The sequence below is a fragment of the Hemicordylus capensis genome, chromosome 1, assembly GCF_027244095.1.
Source record: "Hemicordylus capensis ecotype Gifberg chromosome 1, rHemCap1.1.pri, whole genome shotgun sequence".
In the NCBI taxonomy this organism is placed as follows: domain Eukaryota; kingdom Metazoa; phylum Chordata; class Lepidosauria; order Squamata; family Cordylidae; genus Hemicordylus; species Hemicordylus capensis.
The window spans coordinates 230,953,149-230,976,042 of record NC_069657.1 but is presented as its reverse complement, the minus strand read 5'-3'; the positions used below and the strand labels follow the sequence as shown (position 1 = coordinate 230,976,042).

Genomic DNA, 22,894 nt, shown 5'->3' with positions numbered 1-22,894 from the left:
TATCCAGAGCAAGTTTTTCCCAGAGATCATTAGGATAGTCTACTGGAGTCAAGGGAATGGTAAATATCTTCTATGATTTGTCACATACAGCACAAGCCACACAATGCTTGATTACATTTTCAATGTCTTTGTTCACACCTTTCTCTGATTCACCTTTTAGTCAAGCATAGGGATGTTCACGGAACCAGATTGTCTGGTTCAGCTCAAGCTCAATCAAGCCCAGCCCAGTCCAGTTCAGCCATTGAGCCAACTCAATTGTAAAGGGCTATACGGGGCAGTGGGGAGCAGGGGGAAAGGTCTCCTGTCTTTTACATTTTGGAAATCAAGCCACTGTGCACTGGGATGGCGGTGGCAGCCACAGGGATGGTGGTGGAGGACTCCTTCCACTCTCCCGCTGACCTCCAAAATGATGGCCTGGGATGGTTGCAGGCCCTTTCAGGCCTCTGTGCATGTGTGACCTCAAGCTCATGCCCAGGTTACCTTTGTGGGCTATTTTGATCACTTTTGCTTATAAGGAGGTTGGCACCTTATAATGATCAGTCCTCAGCACAAGCTCATTGAGACAAGACAGCTCACTCGCTATGTGCATATATGGTTGAAGATGTTCAGGTACCTTGTTTTTGCATAACCATCCATTAGTTATGTAAGGTTTAAGTTCAGAAAGCACTTGATCAGCACTGAGGGCTGCTTTCCATTCAGAAGACATGATCACTCCATGAATGGATGAAGCTATTTACGCAATTACTACTCCTTCATTCTCATCTTCTGGGATCTCCTCTTGGCCTGGAAGTGGAAGTTGAAATAAACAATCTGCAATTGTATTCTGAAGACCTGGAAGATAGTCCACCTGGAAATCAAAATCCATAAGTTTGGTGATCCATTTGGCTATTCTTGGGGTCGCTCAATTCAATCCACGAGCAGGAAGTAAAGCAGATAGGGGTTTATGGTCTGACCGTAAAGTGAATGTTCTGTCCCACAAGTAAGTTCTGAAGTGCCTCACTGCCCAGAAACCTGCTCAAGCTCATTTTTCAATGACAGAATACATCTTCTCAGATGCATCAAGCACTCTGGAAGCCAAGGAAATGATAGCTTCCCTGTTAGGGGGTATGCAGAACTGGTTCGAGCTCAAACTGGACTTGCCCCCACCCCAAAAGAGAGGGCAGTCTGAGTTTGAGCTGAACCAAGCTAGGTTCAGATTGAACTGGTTTGACCCAGTTTGATCAGGTTGGCATGCTTGTAAAGGACATGCCCTCCCTTCTGCCCATCCTTCTCAACACCTTTAAAGTTTCTAGGCTTCCCCCTTTGTTTGTAAAGGGGAATCCTTACTGGATTTCCCTTTACAAGCATGCCTAACCGAGTTGAACAAGGCTGAACCAGTTTGAGTGCATGAGCTGAAACGCTGGCTGGTTCTAATGGACTGGCTCACGGACTGGCAGTTCAGTTCGAATTTGAACCAAACTGCCTGGAGCATTCCCTGTCCCTTTTTTGCTTGGTCAAGACAGCACCCAAACCATATGCAGAAGCACCAGTAGTTGCAATAGTGTGCCTTTTGCTGAAACAGTTTCATCAAAAGTTCTCAGGAATGGCCAATTTGATAGTCTGAAAACTAGCATTCACTCATCCCAGTGAAATGCTACATCCTATTCTAAAAGAAGATGCAATGGAGCAACTTTTGAGGAAATTGTATAATAAATTTAGAGTAATACAGAGTCCTAAAAATGAGCAAAGTGCAGTCTTTGTTGTGTGGCTCTGGTGCTTCCAGAAAAGCTTTCACCAAGTCTGTTCTGGGATGTGCACCACTCTGAGATTTTGTGTGTCCCAAATACATCACTGAGTGTGTGCAAAATTGATATTTCTCTGCAGAGATATTAAGTCCATGTTGTCAGAGTTTTCTTAAGACTTCTATTTAGTATCATGCCCTTCAGTGGTTTTGCCATACACTAAAATGCCATCCTGAAAGTAAGTGATGCCATCCGTAGTCCCAACAATTGCATGCATCATTCACTGAACTACCAAAGCTGCAGAGGCTAAACCAAAGGGCAGCCTTTTGTATTGAAAAAGAAAAAGACCCTCTGGGGTGTTGATGATAGGCCAAAGAGAAGTCCAAAGTTCTGAACACTGAAGCCTCTTTCAGAGTAAGCAGCATTTCATTGATATTGGGTAATGGATATACTACCATGTTGTTCACATCTCTTAAATCTACGCACATTCAAAGTGTACCATTTGAGTTCTACACAAGAACAATGGGAGGTACCCATTCTGATGAATCAGCAGGCTCTATGATGTCAGCATGCCGAAAAGCTTCTCTATGTTGGCACAATGCTATGGTACGTTCCCCACTTTTTGTTGTACAGATATTGCATTTACCTTCATCTAAATTTGACATGTATGGCAGTGCCAGGAGTATCAGCAAAAATGTCCGATAAATCAGCAATCATATCAGTATATGGATGCTCCATCATCTGTAATAGGAGTTCTGTGCTATTTGGGTCTAACACTTATCCATAGATCTTTCTGATGTTTCCAGCCCAATACTTAGACTCCTTTTTTGTGACACATATACTTTCCCTTCTGTAGTATATCCTGTGTATTCCAGAATAGCAGTGAAGTATCCATTGATGGCAATAGAGGAACCTCCCTATCCCCATGGGTGGATGTCTGAAGGCTTCAAGATGTAGTAGGGAATTCCTTGAAAAGCAGAAAGGAAATGATAGTTTATGGAGAACCAGAATCAGCCAGCATCCACATTTCATGGCCATTGAATTTAACTTGGTAATGTTGAGAAGCAGGCTCTGATTCTGTCACACTTAAAACATGGTCAGGAAGTGGTCCAGGTGTCTCATCCTTATCATTTGGTGAATCAATAATGAAGTGTTCAACAGACTTGCAAACCTTAGCAAAGTAGCAAAGTGTCCCCTTTTCTTGCACATGTTGCAAATGACTCTCCGTGCAGGACAGTGAGCAAAATTGGCTTTGTGGGCAGAATCTCCACATTGGTAGTATTACTTTTTTATTCTGTGAAATTGTTTTAATTGTTTTTACTCTATTTTCTATGTGTTATTTAAAATTGTGTACACCACCTAGAGATATACATATCTGGCAGTATACAAATATGATCAATCAATCAATAAATAAATAAATAATCAGCAATCACATTCAAAGTAGTGTTGAAATTATCATCTATGGCTTGAAGAGCAGCTTCATAAGAATTGGCACCCCCTTCCAAGTTGGCAGGAAAGGGCAAATGATTCTATATGCTGAATTCAGATGTAACAAGAAACCAGAGATCCCTTCACCTCCAGTTTCCTTGGATGCATAACCGAATTTGGGAAACCAGAACTTAAGGTGAGAAGACCTACTGTCTTGCTCCCTGAACTCCACTCTGAACCTTCAGTTCAGAGCACTGTTTCCTCTAACAGGGATTCCCAGATGTTGTTGAATACAACTCCCACAATTCCCAGCCAAAGGCCACTGCATTTGGGGATGCTTGGAGTTGCAGTGAAAATCTGAGAATCCCTGTTAGAGGGAACAGTGGTTCAGAGTGGAGTTTGGGTGCCTCCAGCTCTGGTTCTTCAGCACCAGCATTGCATCCGAATACTGGCACTGCAATTTTGGCCCCACAGAGCCAGAGTTGAGGGAGGAAGCTCTTCCTTCACTTTGGCCTGACTGGCTGTGCAGGCTGTGCTTCTGCCAAGAAGGAAGCCTGCACAGCCAGCAACCTCACCTCTCTGCAGTCTTGCTGACTGCAGAGAGGCAGCTCCCCTGCATGTCCAAAAGCAGAAGGGAGAGCGGGGTGTGGGGTGTGTGGAATCGCAGGTCCATTGAACCTGTAGTTCTATGTTAGGTTTGAAGAGAGCCATATTGTTTCACCTTCAGGGCCCAGGCAGTGAAGTAAGCCTTCACAAAGCCTTCTGCTTTGTTATAGTAAAATCAGGACTCTGTATGGTGTGGAGGTAATTACAGAAATAGGACCTCCATTGTTTCCAGGGAAGAGCAGGTTCTCCTGGGGTGGACAAGAAAAAAGGAGGTGGTGGGGGTCTGAGCCATGCTGCAGTGGACATCCAATGAATAACAGAGTTCAGGGTTGATAAAGAAAAGATAACTTCAGGGGTTGTGTAGGTTACAAAGCAGGTTAGGCAGCTGGATAAAAAAATCATCAACAGCAATAGTATATGAATGTAGGCCCAGGAATGCAATGAAATGAGGTTGCAGGAACATTCACAAGCTTTGCAGGCTCACATACTTTTTTGGTTCAAAATCTCTTCGCCTAATGTTTTATAACTAAGGTCACATTCAGACATAGTAGGAACTGACTTAGAACTGCAGTTAGCAGTTAAAATTCTAAACTGAGGATCACATCACAGACAATCCTCCACCCCCGGTTTGGGAAACTTCAAAGGCAGGTTAGAGTTTCCCCTCCCTCTTTCTGATCCTCCGAGCTTGGTTCCACCACTTGTATAAACATGCTGTTGCAGGCTGTGGGCACAGCTCCAGGAAATTGCTCACAATTGGCTAGGAGCTCGGAGGGAATGTGATTACTGGCTATTATTACAGACTACCCTAGTAGTGCTGCTGGCCCTTTAATGATAAGAGCAGCAGGGCTGGAGTTCCTGTTGGCAAGCAGAGGAAATAGGAAGTGTGCAGGGAAGGGTGTGGCATTCAGTCAGGGAACACACCATGGAGTGCTGGGTAAGCCCTAGAGCAGAACTGCTGTTGGTGCTGCTCTGAGCTGGCCACTTAAACCTGTAACCACAGTTATAGCAGCAGATGCATGCAGACAACACGACAGCCTCTTCTAACAGAGGTTTGTGAAACTGAGGAATAATTCCAGGTCCAAAATTCCAGGTCCAAATTTTGGGAAGGAAACTGGACCCGGTGGTTTGGTTGCGAAGCCACAGTTGCACGCATTCAGACATCGCACGAAACTGGAATTACAGGTTTGCCAGTAACCTGTAACTCCAGTTCCGTGCGGTGTCTGAATGCAGCCTATGATTTTATTCAGAAACAACTCCATTTTCTCCTTATCTTTTCATTTCTGACGCACGCACATACACAGTCTCTTCAGGCAGTGGCTCTCTTATCCTTGGACTTCGGGGCCAAAGTCCAGGGCCTCCACATCTCCTGAGGTTCCCAAATCCTCTTCAGACTGTCCTGGGTGGTATGGTTGCTGCTGGCCTACACTGTGCCAGGCGTGATTATGATCTGTGCCAGGTGCTTTAGAGACAGAGGGGGGTTGGGGAAAGAAAAAAATCGGATGGGAAGGAGGCAAGATGGTGATTCGACCAGTATAGCAGTAAAATACTGCTCTCATCCCACGGCTATATATATATATATATATATATATATATATATATATATATATATATTCCTGATGGCAAGCCAAGAAGGCTGTAGACTTCTTTTCAGGGGGTGCTTTTTTAGGCCATCTACAACTTCTAGCAAATTACAACTGCAAAAACAGCTATGGAGAATGCATTAACATCAGCAAGATGGGACTCAGCCTGTCAGTAGTGAGTTGATCTTCTTTCACCCCTTCTTTCTTGTTTTTCTTCTTCTTATCTTGATTTTTAAACTTTTCATCAAGTGGGTCTCAACTTTTTGCTTACCACCAATATCCTTTTTCTTTTTCAAATCACTTATGGCAGTATTTTTATTAGCATTCTTTAACATTATGGATTATTAACTTCCAGAATTGTGTAACGATCATAGACTGAAGACAGCGGACAGTTTTATTATACTGCAAGACTTAACTGGTCCTTGTATTACAAAACTAATGAACTTGATTAGCTCCTCAACTCTTTTTCTTTTTTGGCTGTTTTCCCTTATGATTTACGATGGTTTCTAATGAGAGGAACAGAGGAAGACTAACGAGACTAATTTACAGATGGTAATTCAGGAAAGCAGCCTGTTTATTGTCTCCCCGTTTACTTTTTACAGAGGACACTAACTTTGGATTTGAATATTTTCATAAGTGATTTGAAGGCAGAAGCAGAGAGAAGAGGACGGTTTATATTTGCCGAGTTTGCAGGAAGCTTTGAGCCTTTAATAAGGAGTGGAGTGGAAAGTGGATTATTTGTCTGGACGTGCCTAAATGAAGGGGATGGATTTATGATTTTATGGATAAACCTTGTAAGGATTATAACTGGATCGAAGTTTGAACTTGTTGGTGGATTATTTTCCTTGCATTTTTGCTAGCAGAGGAAGACTACACTTGTGGCGGAGGGATACACTTGCTACTTACTACTTGCTACTTCTTCTTGACTTGGGGGGGGCGGCTTACAAGGAGTTAATATATATTTCTTTTTCTTTCATTCATTTTTCTTTTTTTGCAATTACCATTTGAATCCATAAGAGGGAGACAGAGGCCATTTCTTGCATGTTTTGTGTTGAAAGGTGAATCATTTGGAGTGGAATTTCTGCAGTTGGATTGAACTTTCAGCTAGTGCTTTCTTCAAATGAGACTTGGCCTCCTCTTTTTAGATAAGACTTGGCTTTTGAACCAGAGAACTGGACTCCCTGTAGTGTACTGAATTTTACTTAATTGTACAGCGCTTTCTACAAGATGACTGGACTCCATGCATAGTAATACAGAAGGATCCTACTCAATTGCTTATAATCCTGTTCTTTGTGTTAAATGAATTTTTGTATGTTAGCATTTTTTATACATCGCTACTGCTGTTGGATATCAAAGTAGTTGTTGCTTTATTACTGGTATTGGCTGGAATGGAAGATATTTTTATCTAACCTTATCTTAGATATTTGAAACTTTTAGATGAAAAAATATTGAAGAGGGAATTTTATTTTATTTTATTACTAAAAATGAGTGGGAAGAAAGTAGGTAAAGAGATTAGTAAGGGAAAAAAGACTGTGCAGGGCATATCAGAAGAGGATCAAAGAATCAGAGGAGGATCTTTTTTCACTTTCTGAATTGCATAATATTTTTACTAAGGAATTGCACCTTATGACGGGGAGGATTGAGAAAACATTGGACTCCTTCCAGACGGATGTTAAGTGAGAAATTAGGTGAAAAGAAACTAGAACAACATGATCATCATTGAGACAAATTGGCCTCTCGTAAGGAATTTTTAGTCTTGGAAAATACAGGCATCCTTTGGAGAAGGGATATACATATTTCTCCAATCCACATCAAACATACTCAAGAATCGATATGTGTTTTATGTCAAAATCAATATTACCAAAGTTAACAGAAGTAGAGATTGCACCTCTCACTTACAACGGTCATAATCCATTAGCTGGATTTATTTTGTTAAAATAATAAGACAGTCCAATGTTCCAAGAAGGTGGAGACTTAGCAATCTTTTTTTGCTTAACAAAGATATTTAGAATTGTTTGAGTGAATTGAAGAGCTTCTTCCAAATTAATCTGATATCAGAAGTCTCTTTGTTTACAGTAGGGGAATCCAGTAAAGCTTTTATGAGGGACTTTTTTATTTCAATTGTTGCAAATAGAAAGAAAGCTATCCAGAAGCAGAAAGAGATTTTGACTGTTGAGTTACATCATTCAGAATTAAAGCATAAGAAAAATCTGTCAGCTGACATATTGCAAAAAACAAACAAACATAGATCTTAGACAGATAGATCTAATTGCTGTAAAAGAGATGTATAAGAAAATAAATTTTGAGAAAGGTAACAAACCTGATAAGTTACTGGCATATCAATTACAAAAAGAACAGGAGAAGAGAACTATTACTTCCATGGCAAAGAATTTGTTTCATCCACGGAGAAGATTGATCAGTTTGTGGAACATTATACTCAACTATATAGAAGGGGTATATTGGATATGGAAAAGATATCACAGTACCTGGAAGACTCACAAATTACTGAATTTACAGAACAGCGGAAAGAAATAAACAGGCCAGTTGTGGAAGAGGAGACCAGGGAGGCAATACATTAGATAAAACTTAATTTACTGGGGCCGGATGGTTTTACAGCAGCTTATTACAAATGGTTTCAAGAAATTTTAAACCACTGACCTGAATGATGAATGAAATACAGTCTTGCCTTTACTTTTCTACAGCTCCCATTAACTACTATTTTTAGAAGGATAAAGAAGGTGCATGGTTTTTCTAAAATTAAGAGAGATATCAGGGTGGTTGTTTTCATTAATGGCCTCTCCAATTTTTTCCTCCCATATTGTGACCACTGTTTGCACCTCCAGCTTAGCTCTCTAGAATCAGAGTATCTGAGCTTGTGCATACTGAACAGATATTATGGAAACAGTGCCAGGATGGCTGCTCTTTGGCTAATGTTGTTCAAATAAAGTAATTTCCATATGTAAAAAAAGTGGGATGGGAATATGTTAAGTTGCATGTTGAAATGTTTCTGCTACTGCATATTTGTATAAATATACATTACGTGTTTAAAATACTGTGTTTGTCACAGGGTGTGTTTGTGTGTGCATGTGTAAAGGGATGATGCTTAACTTGCAGCAGGAGGGTGGCCTCCCCTCACTGGGAGGGGAGGCCTCCAAAGGGCATTAGGTCCAGGCTCCAAAATTACCTAAGTGCACCTCTGTCTACAGGATAAACCTCTGGGACAAACTTCTCAACAACAAAACATAAAATATAGATAGAATACATGTACCATTAGCATCCCCTAAAGTGTACCTATGACAACAATAAAAGATAATGTACAATGTAAACCACATTTGGTACCTGTATCAGATGGTGTTTGAAATGCAAGGAGAATTACATGTAAATGTAAAATGTAGAAGGAAGAAGTTTGAAGAAATAGGATTTATCCATGCACCCAAAATTGGGGCAGGAAAACAAGCCGGAAGATGATTACAGAAAGACAGGAAATGTCAAGATAAGACAGGAACCAGACCCATTCAACTGAATAGGTGTTAACAAAAATCCTGATGGCTGGGGGAGGAGTTGACAAACTTAGGGGTTTGCCATTGGAAGAAGGAAAGGTAGGGGACAGGCTATGCAGTGGAGGAGTGTCAGCCTACTATGGGGCAGAAGCAGGGAGGTGAGTGTGATCAGGCTCTCCAAGGCCCAGGAAGCCTGAAGGAACTCAACCTTTACTTAGCTCAGACAATGGGGAGCTGGAATATAGTGTGTTTGTGTGAGATTAGTGGAGATAGTTCTTTCCTAGTTTATTAAATCAGTTTATATATATATATATATAGAGAGAGAGAGAGAGAGAGAGAGAGAGAGAGAGAGAGTCAGCTTCTTCATGGCCCTGAGTATATGATTAACATTAAACAGTATAAATAAAATAGTATGTATTTGTTAGGTATTAACATTAGGGATGTGCACCAAATTGCTTCGGCACCATCCCAAGGGCAGCGAGGGGTTCCCTTAAGAGGTGGTGGGCAGCTCCCCAAGCCTCCGCCATCCCACTCCACCCCATCGTGGCACTGTTCACTGTTTCACTGTGAATCCAAGCTTCTCTGTGAAAGTGGCAGCCTGTGCTACTTGTCCCAGTACATTGACCTTTTGCACCAACTATACTAATGACCACAAGGGGCACTGGGAGTAGAGACAGTGAGTTACTGTTCTACCTGTCTCTGCTTTATGACCCCTGATTTTACTCTTCAGGTATTTCCTGTATATTCCTGTTGAGCCCCACAATCCTTCCTTTCCTCTTAGAGAGTAGATGGAAACATCTCCTTACCTATTCATTATGTAGTTCTTTACATTAGGATTAGGTCTAGCCTATCCAATGTGTACTTAACCAATAAATATTTAGTATTTAGTTCTACAAGAATCTCTATGTGTTTTCTCTAAACAGCTGCAACAACTAAACTCTGTGCTGACTACTCTGTACAAGAGTGTGTGCTCTTCCCTAGTGCTCTGCTGTTTTTACTGGGGGTAAAATTAACAACCCCCAAACCTCACACAGCATCGGCACATGCGCCAACACCATTGTTGTGCCAACGCTGCATGAGGGATGCTGGGGGAAGCATTCCGGCTCCATGGCATGGTGCTTTAAAGGGGCAAGCAGCACAGGCTGCCACTTTCACAAAGAAGCTTGGATGGGAACAGTGCCACAATGGGCTTGGGGGACAGGCAGGTAGGATTAGCCCACCTCCTCTTAAGGGAACTCCTTGCCCCATGCTGAAACATTTTGACAGGAATGGTAGCAGGAAACATTTTGGCAGCAGGAATCTTCATAGAGGCACCAAAATGATCCAGGCACATCTCTAATTAATGTAGAATATATTTTTAGTTGCACAGGCATTATTCTACTGACACTTACTACTTCTACAAGCACGTAGTACTAACATACAGGCTCTAGCCACCACCACACTGCACTCTTCAAAACCATTTTGAAGTTGAACCAGTTTGAAAGAATTGCTGAGCTGGTGCCAAAAGGTTGTAGACCATTGTCACAGAACTATATTTCCCAGAATCCTTCCATTCAAGCTGGTTCTATTTCAAATGGTTTTGAAGAATGTAATGTCATGGCTAGCACCTTAGTTGCAACAGTAAATAAAATAAAATGACAGTTTTATATCTTCAGTACTGTGTAAATGTTCACTATAAATGATACACTTCCTCAACTTTTCTTAAGCAAACTTCTCTATTACCAAAATAGGGTGTGTGAGATGTGCTGGTGGAGCCAATCAAAAGCAATGTTTGCTGGCTGGCCCATGGTCTTTCTGGAGAATAGAGACTATGCTTGTACAGTTAATTCTGGGACCTGTAGTTCAGAAAGATGTGTAGTTCCTATGTGACATGCTGTCAAGTAGGGATGTGCACAAAACCAGCTTGGCCTGTTTGGTTCAAATTCAAATCAGCTTCGAACCAGGGTGGTTTGAAGTGTGGTTTGATTTTGCTTGAACCCGTGCCCCCCAGTTCGAACCGGATCTAAAAGGTTCTACATAGGGAATAATGGGGACTCGAATTGGCCCATCACTCCCTATGTATAGCACCTAGGGGCACAAAACCAATGTGGGTGATAGGCACCCAGGGGGTTCAAAGCAGTTGGACACTTCTATGATTTTTAATGCATTTTTGAAGATTTCCCCCCCAATTTTTTCATTTCTCCCATAGGGAATAATGGGGAATTGAGGCAGCCCCATCCCCCCACCTTTGGGGGGGGTGCCAGGTAGGTTGTACCACCTGTGTCTGGGGGCATGGTGGGTTGTACCACAACTCCGACCAGGCAGCCCCAAGCCAGTGAGGTTCATGGTTTCCCCCCAGGAATTATTTCAGTTACTGTCCTTTTAACAAGTCTATCTCTATCAGAGTAGCTTCTCTGGTGTGTGTGTGTGTGTATACATATATAGATATATATACACAGAGAGATGAGACAGAGACAGAGATCTTCAAAGGGATTCGTTGAGATAACTCATACACAGCAAGTCCAAACACAAACTAGATTCTTGGTGGCTGTATGAGGTATAGATAGGGATTCATTGTTCTCTCAGTGAATCCCTATGAATATCTCTCCATACACACACATATATATACAGACCAGAGAAGCTATTCTGATTGAGATAGCTTGTTAAAAGGACAGTAACTCCCTGTGCAGGGAGCTTGTGTCAGCCATGCTGTGTGCAGCACCAGCTGGCATCAGCGTGCATTTCACCACTGATCTGTGGAACAGTGTGAGTGCCCACTGTTGGGGTCTGGAGAGAGAGGGGACCTCCGGTGCTGCCTTTGGCTCTGGAGGCACACCACATTTTGGCACAGGTGTGGGGTCTTGCAAGTGGAGACCGTGAATGTCAAGCACTCCAAGGAGGAGGTGGCAGCCGTACTAAACTGCCAAACTGAGGAGTGGATAGGTGGGTTGCCACACCTCAGAAGGGGGTTCCTTGTGGCAGACAATGGCTCCAATGAGGACAATGGCAATGACAGAGTCAGACAATGGCAGTGACAGAGTCAGTGTTGTAGTGTGTGAACATCCGCTGCTGGGCACACATGTTCCACCTGACTGTCAGGGATACCCTTGGCCTCAAGGAGGCAAAGGTGTCCAGGGAACATGGCCGCCTCATAGTAGGTGCAGTTGTTGCCACAGCTGTGTTTGTGGAGCAGTCCCGCAAGATTGTAGCCCACTTCCTTCGCACCACTGCCTCAACGAGCCTTCGCGCCACCACCTCAAAGAATTTGCTGATGACAATCTGTGGGACCCCAGGATGGTGTCTTCTCTGCCTCCCACCCTGGCATCCCGCACCAGCTTGGGGACCCCCTTCCACCTCTGCCTGCCACCCTGATGCAAGCTCTGCTCTCCACACGGCACTCAGACATTCCTGAAGACCCTGTGGGCTTCTTTTAAAAATTGAGAAAATATATTTAAAAAGGAGGGTGTTTTTTAAAAACTGTTTTGCGGGGATTTTTTAAAAAAAGCCTATTGGGGGGAGACTTTCTTTTAAAAAACCCTATTTTTTGGCAGGGACCTTTTTTATCCCCCCCCCATTTAAAGAACCCCCTTTTAAAAACAAGGCTACCCATCCACTCCACTCACAACAATACAATTAAAAACAATGCAATAAAGTACACAAGCGGGGGGAACTAAGGGGGAACCTGTGAAAACAAGAACAACTTGTAAAGAAAAACACAGAAAATATACCTCCCCACACCCAAACACAAAAGGAGGCCTTATTTAAGCAACACTAAAGGGGGGGAGGGGACAACAAAAAGTAATCACTTACTCCCTCATTGTCTTGGAGATCTTCTGCCCCACACACTGGTCAGGAGAAAAAATAAGGAATTCCAGACCAATGGCAGGCTGGCACAGTACAGGCAGGCAGGCACAGCCAGGGTGGAGGGAGGGCAGAATGAAAAGCTTTCCAGCTCTTTCACCAACTAAATATATATATATCAAAGTAAAAACAATGATTAAATAAATAAAAAGGTTTGTGAGGGGAAAGGCTGTGGGGATAGGGATGAGGAAGGGGGGAGGGAAAGAAAGTGGAGGAAAGAGGTGCTGGACTCTGGTGCAAGCGGTGTGCTAAGCACAGCAAGAAATGGATTAACAAAGAAAAGTACCTACTCCAGAGAAAGCAAGGACACCCCCCCCAAAAAAACCCAGATTAAAATAAAAATAAATGGCAGTGGCTGCTGAGCTGAGGAGGACTCTCTCTCTCTCTCCTCAGTCAACAGATTTAGAAGCAGCAACCACCAAAAGAAAAAAGGTGTGGGAAAGTGGGGACTGTGTTAGGGAAATGGGCCAGAGAGAGGCCTCAGGCCAAAGGGCCTGGGCCCCCCTGGCCCAGAGGAGAGTGGGGAGAGAGACAGACAGACACTCACTCACTCAGGGGGAAAAATGAAAGCAGTAGAACAAACACACACACAATCACACCAGGGGGAAAAAGGTTTAAAACAGGGGAGAGAGGAGGGGGAGGGCATAAAAACAGGCAGAAGGGAGGTTTAGGAACAAAAACACGGCAGTCTGCCAAGCAGACTCTCACCACACCAGCAGTTGCAGCAGACCTGAAGGAAGCCAAGGAACACTGCAGCCAGAGTGATTTTGTTAGGCCAGAGGCTTGGCTTTAAATAGGATTTTAAACTCCCTCCTTTGGGAGCCCCCACTTTTGCCCTCCCCCCTGGCCAACAGGGTGCCAGTTCTCAAGGACTGGCACAGTGCAGAGCCTACCAGAGAGCCAGACTCATCTGGCCAATCAGGGAAGCAAGAGCTCAGCCAATGAAATCAAGCAACACAAGTCACACTAAATGGAGGAAAACATATAAAATGGCCTCTAGAACCTTTGAACTGGCTCGAATTGAACCTGGCTCAATCGGTTCAAACTCAGACCAGCATTGCCAATGCAATGCCCTGTTTGGTCCAAGTTCAAACCTTGGAACCGGTTCGAATTCAAACTGGTTTGCACATCCCTACTGTCAAGCATATGTGATGCAAAGTGATGTTTACAGTTATTAATTTAATTTTAAAGTGAATTAAATCTTAAATGCTATCCTGGCATGACATAGGGTGGCACCAGGGCAGTTACTGGAACATAGGAAGCTGCCACATACTGAGATAGACCATTGGTCTATCTAGCTCAGTATTATCTTCACAGACTGGCAGCAGCTTCTCCAAGACTGCAGGCAAGAATATATTCCAGCTCTATCTTGCAGAAGCCAGAGAGGGAACTTGAAACCTTTCTGCTCTTCCCAGAGCGGCTCCATCCTCTGAAGGGAATATCTTACAGTGCTCACACTTCTAATCTTCCATTCATATGCAACCAGGGTGGACCCTGCTTAGCTAAGGGGACAAGTCATGCTTGCTACCACAAGACCAGCTCAACTGCTCATGAATTCCACCTTACGGATTCTTTCCATGTATACAGGCAGATTCTTGCGAGTATTTCACTTGCACTGATGGCAACAGAATACAGGTCTAGATGGATCCACTTTCTATTTTCTGAAAAGTAGTAAAAGAGAATGAACAGGAGTGGATTACCGCATAGGGAGTATGAGCAGCTGCCTAAGGGTGAGTTTTCAAGGAGAAGGGGATTCAGCATAGGGAACAGTTTGCTAGTCAGATGTTGCATTAGAAACTTATATTTCTTTTGTGTGTTTTGCATATCCCTGAAACTGTTCTAATTGTTTACCTGTTAGGGTTGCACATTTTGTATTTTTTTCTGTTTTGATTTGTACCAAATCAGAATCAACCCCATTTTGTATTTTGTCCAAAATCAAGCCTTCCGATTAACCCCAGTTTTGTTTTGTATCCGAATTAATCTGAATCAGAATTAATTCAGTTTTTAAAATGGGTCACATGGCTAAAAGAGTGGGTGGGGGTTATAGTGCCCAATGAGTGTAATCTACCACAAACATTTCAAAGGAATTGGGCAAACAGCTGATTTTTGGTGAATTTTTGAAGTTTGTGCATCTTTCAGATTTTCCCCATAGGGTATAGTGGAGGTTTCAGGGAAAGCATAGCTTTACGCAGGGGTGAAAGGGGTGGCCCAGAGTGGAGTGTGGTTGGTGGTAGTGCCCAGTTGGTGCAAGAAAGCTACCACAATTTTTTCAGAGGAATTTGGCAAAGGGCTGATTTTTAAAGAATTAATGAAGTTACGCGCCTTTCAGATTTCCCTCATAGGGTATAATGGAGGTTTCAGCAGTCCCATAACTCCATTGAGGGGCACTGGGGTGGCCCAGAGCAAGTGGTGGTGTAGTGCACATAGGGTGCCACCCACCCACATGGTTTGCCAACCCATGAAGTACATGGTTTTGTTGTTCTAGAGGAGTTCTGAGACTAGATTCTCTGGTAGCATATGAGAGTGGATTCATGGTTTTTCATTAAAAATCTCATTTGCTACCAGAGAATCTAAACTCAACACCTCAGAAACAACAAAGCCCAGTACCCCAATGGGTTAGCAATTCAGGGGGGTGGTTGGCACTACACCACCACTCGCTCAGCACCACACCAGCGCCCCCCAAGTGCAGTTATGGGGCTGCTGAAACCACGATTATTCCCTATGAAGGAAAAGCTTAAAGACACTCAAACTTCCCCAAATCACAAAAAAATCAACCCTTTGACCAAAATCTGGGTGGTGGCAGGCACCCCTTGGGGCACTTCCTCCAAACCCACTGTTTTGCCCCAGCAGACCTCTTTCTGCCCCAAAGGCACACACTTAAAAATCAGCCCTTAGGCCAATTCCATGGGAGTCTGGGTTGTGGCAGGCACCCTTTGGGGCACTTCCACCCAACCCACTGTTCTGCCCAGCAGACCCCTTTCTGCCCAAATCTGCCCCAAAGACACTCCAGATTCAACAATTCCTAAGAAAGCAGCCTTTGGGCCAATTCCATGGGAGTCTGGGTTGTAGCAGGTACCCCTTGGGGCACTCCCACCCAACCCACTGTTCTGCACCAGCAGATCCCTTTCTGCCCCAAATCTGCCCAAAGACACTGCAACTTTGACAATTCCTAAGAAAGCAGCCCTTAGGTCAATTGCATGGGAGACTAGGAGACGCAGCAGGCTGGTCAGCGAGGCTAAGCAAGGGTATAAATCCTGGAGAATGGCAGCTCCCCTGGGAAAGTGGACTCAGTGGTGGGGGATAGGGACAAAGGATGATGGAACAGGCAATGAATGGAGCTCTCTCTTCACCCACACATGCAGCAGAAAGGAGGAAATGGTGCCCTACACCAGCATATATATTCCTGGTGCAAACTCAGTTCTTTCCTTACCAATGCAAATCTGAAATTTAAAAATCTGTCTATCGGGATGTCTTCCTGTATCATGTTATCTCCCAAACCTTCCCCCTCTTCATATTCCACTTATATACTTCCCAGTGTGTTAATAATAACCCAGCAAGTGTATGCTTTTTGCTTTAACCAAGCATAATAGCTTGTGCCTCCCATATACCTTGAAAGAGACTTGCAGTGTCCTTACTAGCATTTTGTTTTGTTTTCTGCAAGGGCTTAAATATTTTAAATGTAAACAGGACAGGGCATGTAGAATCTTAATCATTACACACAAAATAATAAAGAGGGAGAAAAGGGGGGGCAAAGCTGTAAGAAGTCTCTCCAGGCACACCCAGCAGCCCCCCAGACAGAGTGGGAAGCTCCGGATATTGTTACTTAGAGTTGACAATGGATTGGCTGCTCTTAGCTTAATCATTTCATTCTCAGCACACAATTGCATCACAATACAGCTCATTTCTCTTAACTAAATATCCATTGCCCAAGGAAATGTCTTCAGAAGCTGTGTCCTTTTTTGCATGTCTTATCTTCTGCTATGCTAATCCTTCTGACAAATACTTAGTCAGTTGCTTGCTGCTTTAGTGTGGAGAGACAAAAAGAAAAATTTGCAATGCAATGCTGATGGAGCTCCAAAGTGTTTTCTGAAGTAAACAAAATTCGGAACAGAGAGGAGGTCATTTCAGTTTGTAAACGAAAATTATCGGAGGTCTAATTCTGGTTTCGATTTGTAGACAAATAATCTGAAATTGCCATTTTCGGGCACAAATCAATTTGTGCCTGAATCAAAATGCTCAATCCTATTACCTGTACCAACAAGTCTGTAAGCTAAGCCTGAGTCCATCCAGCTAGGGCGCTGCAAGAGACAGGAAACTTTTAAAGGTGCTCTTGTATTTTCTTACATTCATGTTCTTTGCAATGGGGTAACCACAATTTTTAAAGTGTGCTGTCCAAATATCATCTGGGGTGCTTTTTGAATTATTCTTTTAACCACTGAGTATTGTTTTTGTTTACCTGTAACTAAAAGCTGAGAGATCCTCAGATGGAAGTTGTCTGTAGTATTTTGAATAAAGCTCCCCCCCCTTTATGTTCTTTGCATTTTACAAACCTCTTTGAGTGGAATTTTAACTCAGGAAAGGAGAGGTGGGAAGGGGGTTTCTTTGGTTCAACACACCTCATACGTTCAGCAATTCTACCAGTTTAAGCCTGCATGTGGAAAGTTCTTGTATACTTTTAGGAGAAGCCTTTGCTCAGAAAGCACAGGGGGGATGATTCAGTATTTTTCTTCCCCTCACATGGGCTTGGACTCACATGGGCATGTTGAGGCCCTGGTATTCACTGGAATGAATACCATTCCAGGTATGAGGCCCTGGAATGTTGAAACAGTTTCTAAATGCTCTCTCTGGTTTGGTGGAGCCCATTCACTCCTTGGAGCTTAAGGCAATGAAACAACTCAGATATGGCTAGAGCAACACTGGAGGAAGACCTGTAATGAATCTGACCGAATACAGGCTAGAGCCCGTTTTAGGGACTACTCTGTGGCTGTGGGGGTGGTGAAGAAACTTTTTTTCTCCTCCTCCATTGCATCTTCCCAGGGTAGCTGTTTCATGAGGCAAAGTCACTGCTTCACACAGGCCCCCATGTGACAGGAGAGGAACCATCAGCAGCCTGATGTGACCAGTTTGTTTGTCACTTCATCGATAAAGTTGCTCACATCTGTGACAATTTGGACCAGGATTTTGGCAGTTCCAAGAGACTTGCCTTGGCAACCATCTGGTTTGATTGTGGTGGATTCTTTTCAGTTAGTACAGCTTGAGGAAGTGGACAAGATCTTAGGCAGAGTGCAGGGAACATCATACACTCTGGACCCTTGCCCTTCATGGTTTGCTTCTGCCAGAGAAGGAACAGGTAGGTGGTTGGAGCCAATTATTACTGTGTCACTAAGGGTTCTTGATCTAAGCAGTGCTAAGACCCTCCCTTGATTCCACCAACCTTGATAACTATTGGCTATTTCAAATCTTCCCTTTTAAAGCAAGGTGATAGAGTGTGTGATCAATGGTGCACCTAGTTAGTTAGTTAGTTGTTTATTTACGATCTTATATCAAACGACAATAAAAACAGAATATACTCAGTAAAGAGAAAAAACAAAAACAAAATCTAAAATGTTATCAGATACATAAAATCAAGAACCTTTGACATTAACCGATTGCTGTGCTCTAGCCTCTCTTAGTTTGATCAATGTATAACAGAATTTGGCAACTGCCAAGGATATTGTTGGGTCCCTATCTTCTAATAAACATGTAAGAATTGTCTCCACTGAGTGGCTTTTGAGACCTTTCAGGTACTGGGATAAAAATAAATCTCTTTCATCGGTATAAAGTGGGCAATATAACAGTGAATGCATCAATGTTTCGGGAGCAGATCCGCAAGGGCATAGTCTCTCCTCATAGGGTTTTCTCTCAAATTTTCCTGATAACATCGCTGAGGGTAGAGCATTCAGGCGAGCTCTTGTAAATGCCCAACGAAGTTTTGGTGAATAGATTGTATAAAAATAGGATGCTATGACCCAATCTTTCTTGGTGCTTAGGAGTTGTAGCGGCCTATTTGTAGAGGCCCTTTCCTCCTGGAAGTTTATGTCCCTGCGCCTTTGTTTAACTAGGCATCTTGCCATTGACTCGCCATACTCTAACAGTTGTGCTGGGCAAAAGCCCATCTTCCGGAGTCTCTCCTCAACCGCCTTACACCAACGGGGTTTTGGGGTAGCGGCAAGGAGGTAAGGTATAAGTCCTACTGGGTAAAGGTAAGTCTTGATCCAATACAGGATGATAAGAAGCCAGGCCCTGGTCTCCAATTTCAATAGCCCAGTTTCCAGCCGTATTAAGGAGTTTGGGACGCAACAGTGATCTCAGAACAACAGTGATCTCAGAAAACCCGATTGGACTTTCTCTAAAGCTCGTAGGTCTTTTGGCAGTCTAACCTGAATCCCATATAGCAGCTGAGGTATCACTTTAGCCTGAAAGGCTTTATTTGCTGCCGGAATGTAGCCACCACCTTGTGCCCAGAAAAATTTCCTAATTGCCATAGAAGATCGGGTGGCATTCAATTTAGCGGCACTGGTGTGCATAGAAGTACCCCCATTGAACTGAAACACCACCCCCAGGTATCTGTAAGACTTCACCCGGTCTACTCTGGCTCCACCTATGGACCATCTAAAGATCCATTGCTTCTTTGCAAATCTCACGATTTTAGTTTTGGTATAGTTAATTTCCAAAAATTCCTCATTGCAGAGCAGACTCAAGCATTCTAGCGCTCTTTTTAGACCAACTCTGGTCTGTGACAATAAGACCGTGTCATCTGCATACATGAGGATAGGTAAACACCTATCCCCTATCTTTGGCGCGTGAGTTTCAACTTGCTGTAGGCGGGTGATTAGGCCGTTTACGTAGAAATTGAAAAGAGCTGGTGCTAATATGCATCCCTGCCGGACCCCCCTTCCTACAGGGATCTCTCTGGATAATTGGCCATTATGGTCGCATTTTACTCTCAGACTCGTATTCTCATAGAGTTTATATATTAGAGTTAGCAATCTCTTGTCAATAGAGGAGTTTGCAAGTTTCTCCCACAGAGCATCCCTGGATATTGAGTCAATGGCACTCTTAAAGTCTATAAAGGCGGCATATAACAGCGCCTTTCTGCCCTCAACATATTTCTCTATTAAGCACTGGAGGACCAAACAATGATCCATCACAGATCTTCTTTTTCTGATCCCCGATTGCTCTTGTTCTAGAATGTTTTCTTTCTCCATCCAATCCAACAGTTTGGAATTTAGATGTTTAGCGTATAGCTTACCAATTACACTTAATAGACTTATTGGTCTGTAATTCGACGGGTCATCCAATGGGCCTTTTTTGTGAATTGGGATGACAATTGCCTGTCCCCAGCCATTGGGCATATTTGTTGTTAGGTCTATGTAAGTGAACATGGAAGCTAAGAGCAGAGCCCACCAGCTAACATTGGCCCTTAAAAAGTCAGGGGGGGATATAATCTTTACCTGGGGATTTGCCTCTCTTTAGCTGTCCAATCAATTCTCCACTTCTTCAGTGGTAACTGGAGGCCATACAGGCAATTCCTCCAGGGAGATGCTGGGCCGAAATGGAGAGGTTAAGTGTAGTTGTGGGGGGGGGGGCATAGATTTTGGTGAAATGGTTTACCCATCTTTCCTCCGGGACTGAAATTTGTCTAGGGAACAAATTAACCCCGGATACTAAGCGCAAAAAACTGGCTTCATCCTTCTTATTAAGGGCCGTTACAAGTTCTAACCATTGTCTTTGTTTCAGGGCCTCCTTTTTGGCTCTAATCAGAGACTTGTAACTTCCCTTATATTGTTTGAATTTCGTGTCTAAGGATAAGGTATTATTTATTTTGTGGTCAGCAGAGAGTTGTAGCAGTACTTTTTTCGCCTATTTACAGTCCTGGTCGAACCAGGGTTTGTTGTAAGATACATGCGAGGCGGCCCTGGCTTGAGTGCCTCTGACCAGTAAAGGGATAAGTAGAGAAATCAAGGCTTCGTAATTAGCAGTCACTTCAGTCTGGGACACCAGCCCCCCTTCGGGGGCGGGTCCTTCGCACCGTTTGATGCAGACTAGGGTTATTTTTTTTTTATGCTCCTCCATTCCTGCTTCTGAATAACATCAGTTCGTGAGTCTAGCCTCCAGCTCTGGGGACCACTTAATTCTCTGGGCCAAATCGGAGGATTTCGTCTCTGGGTCATCCCTGCGGTTAGGTGAGGGTTCTATGATCCCCTCATTGGTTAGATGGCAAGTGACCCTCAAAGGGAAATGGTCACTCTCAGGTCTTGCGGTAACCTTCAGCAATATTATTTTGTCTATCAGCCCTCTAGATACCATTACATAGTCTATTGTCAAACATTTTGTACCGAGAAAAAAGGTAAATTGGCCAGGGCAGTCTCCTTTGACAGCTCCATTAAGAATATGGAGGTCTAGTTTGTTAGCCAGCTGTACCAGCAGCCTGCCAGTAAAGTTACTGCCCTGGTCTAGCAGAATACGAGTTGAGGCAAGAGGAGAATCTTCTGATGTCAGGTGGGGCATATCCCCCATTCCTGAATCTTCAAGCACATTAATTCTGGCATTACAATCGCCCCTATCATTATTGCTGCCCTCGGATAGTCCATCATCAGCTGTATGAGATATCTTTCAAAATCACCCCAGTGAGATTTACTATGTATTCTAAGACGTAAAATGGGCATATACAGATTAACAAGAATAATTTGTGTTTCAAGGTTATTTTGGAGCCCGGAACTGAAGGGCTTCAGACCCACCCATGAGGCCCCCCTCTTAATTTTTTTAAGAATAAAACCTGCTGTTGCCTCACCACACCGATCTTTGCCATCTGTGTGGCCAGGGGGTGGAGGATGAGCTGAGCAGGCCTCCCCCATGGTGGTGGCAGCCCCTTGTCAGAGGAGAAACATGAAAAGGCACAACCAGACGGACAGTGGGAATGTGCACAAAGTGAAGTGCCCTTTATGAACTCTGGCAGGCTCTGTGTGTGTTTGGGCAAATTTTCATAGCCAGGGGTGGGGGGGTCACTCTGAGAAAAGCTGCCAGGCCTCTGGAGAGACCCCCCAGAACATTTTGAGGCCCCCTGGAGACAGGAGGCCATGGACCAGATCCCCAAGGTCCATGGCAAAGATTGCCTCGGTGTGTCGTGTCTGTGCAGCTGCAAAGGGTTTTGGATGATATAGATTATCTAGACCCTTTTCAGCCCAGGATTTGGGACTGAATCTGCCTTGGTCACCATGGTGGATGATCTACACCAGGAACTAGATGGGGGGATTGGAGAGTTGGAAACCTGTTGGTTCTGATGGACCTCTCAGTGGCATTTGATACCATCGACCATGGTATCCTTCTTAGATATAGGAACCAGGGGTTTTGCATTGGAATGGTTCTAGTCCTTTCTTGGGGGAAGGTTTTTTTTTTTTTTTTTTTTTTTTGAGGGTGCTAGGGGACATTTGCTTAACTCCTTGGCCTATGACCTGTGTGTATTGTCTCCGTATTGAGACAATAGCTCAATATTGTCCCCCATACTATTTAACATCTACATGAAACTGCTGGGAGAGGTTTCAAAGCAAAGTATCTTGATCTGATTTTACCAGTTCTCAAATGTTCTCACTGTCAGCTTCAACTTAGCATTCACCCACAGCAAATGTACAGAGTAGACAAGAATGAATCCCAGAATCTCTGATAAACATAAATGGCTGTTATCAACATAAATGGCTGTTATCACCTATATATTTTCTCCCTGCATGTGACAATTATAATTATATGTGACAATTATAATTAACATCAGCTATGAGCTTAGAGTGATTTTTCTAACATGTACAGAAATGGCTTTTACAAATGACTTACAGTTTCACTGTAAGATAGATCTGTGCTACGAGATATACTGGAGTAAAGACTTTTTGAACTCTCCATAGTACCATTTCTTCGGCTTCTCATGATACCTGTGAAGTTGGATGTTGTACCACCTGCCCAAAGGGAGAAGAAGATTAATACCTTTTGCTATCTGAAAGCAATTTTGAGACCTCAAATTTCATTTCTTTGTGTGATTTCATTACTCACTAATTTCTCATTAAGCCTTGTGTGATTTTATTTCTTATTCATCCATTTTTAAAATATCATGAAAGTGGCCTTCAGAGAAAGTTCTGAAAAACAGTTAGATTCTTTGTACAGTCACCACCAATGATCAGAAATCCCCAAC

The 22,894-nt window shown here is 43.3% G+C and overlaps 1 protein-coding gene across 15 annotated transcripts in view; it reads right to left on the bottom strand.

Annotated features, from left to right (window-relative positions):
- The window catches only part of LOC128340074 (transient receptor potential cation channel subfamily M member 8-like), a 149,754-nt gene extending 127,101 nt beyond the window's left edge, over positions 1 to 22,653 (bottom strand). For 3 of the 15 annotated variants that reach the window (XR_008313445.1, XR_008313447.1, XM_053284786.1), the window contains exon 1: positions 12,625 to 13,508. Coding sequence is in view for 1 of the 15 variants with exons in the window: in XM_053284778.1 (XP_053140753.1) it covers positions 22,543 to 22,632 (90 nt within the window). In the remaining 14 variants the exon portion in view is untranslated. Of the gene's footprint in view, positions 1 to 12,624; positions 13,510 to 22,542 lie in introns of those variants that run through there. The other 12 variants (XM_053284776.1, XM_053284782.1, XM_053284783.1 and 9 more) reach the window with 9 other exon arrangements.
- Positions 22,654 to 22,894: the final 241 nt, after the last annotated feature.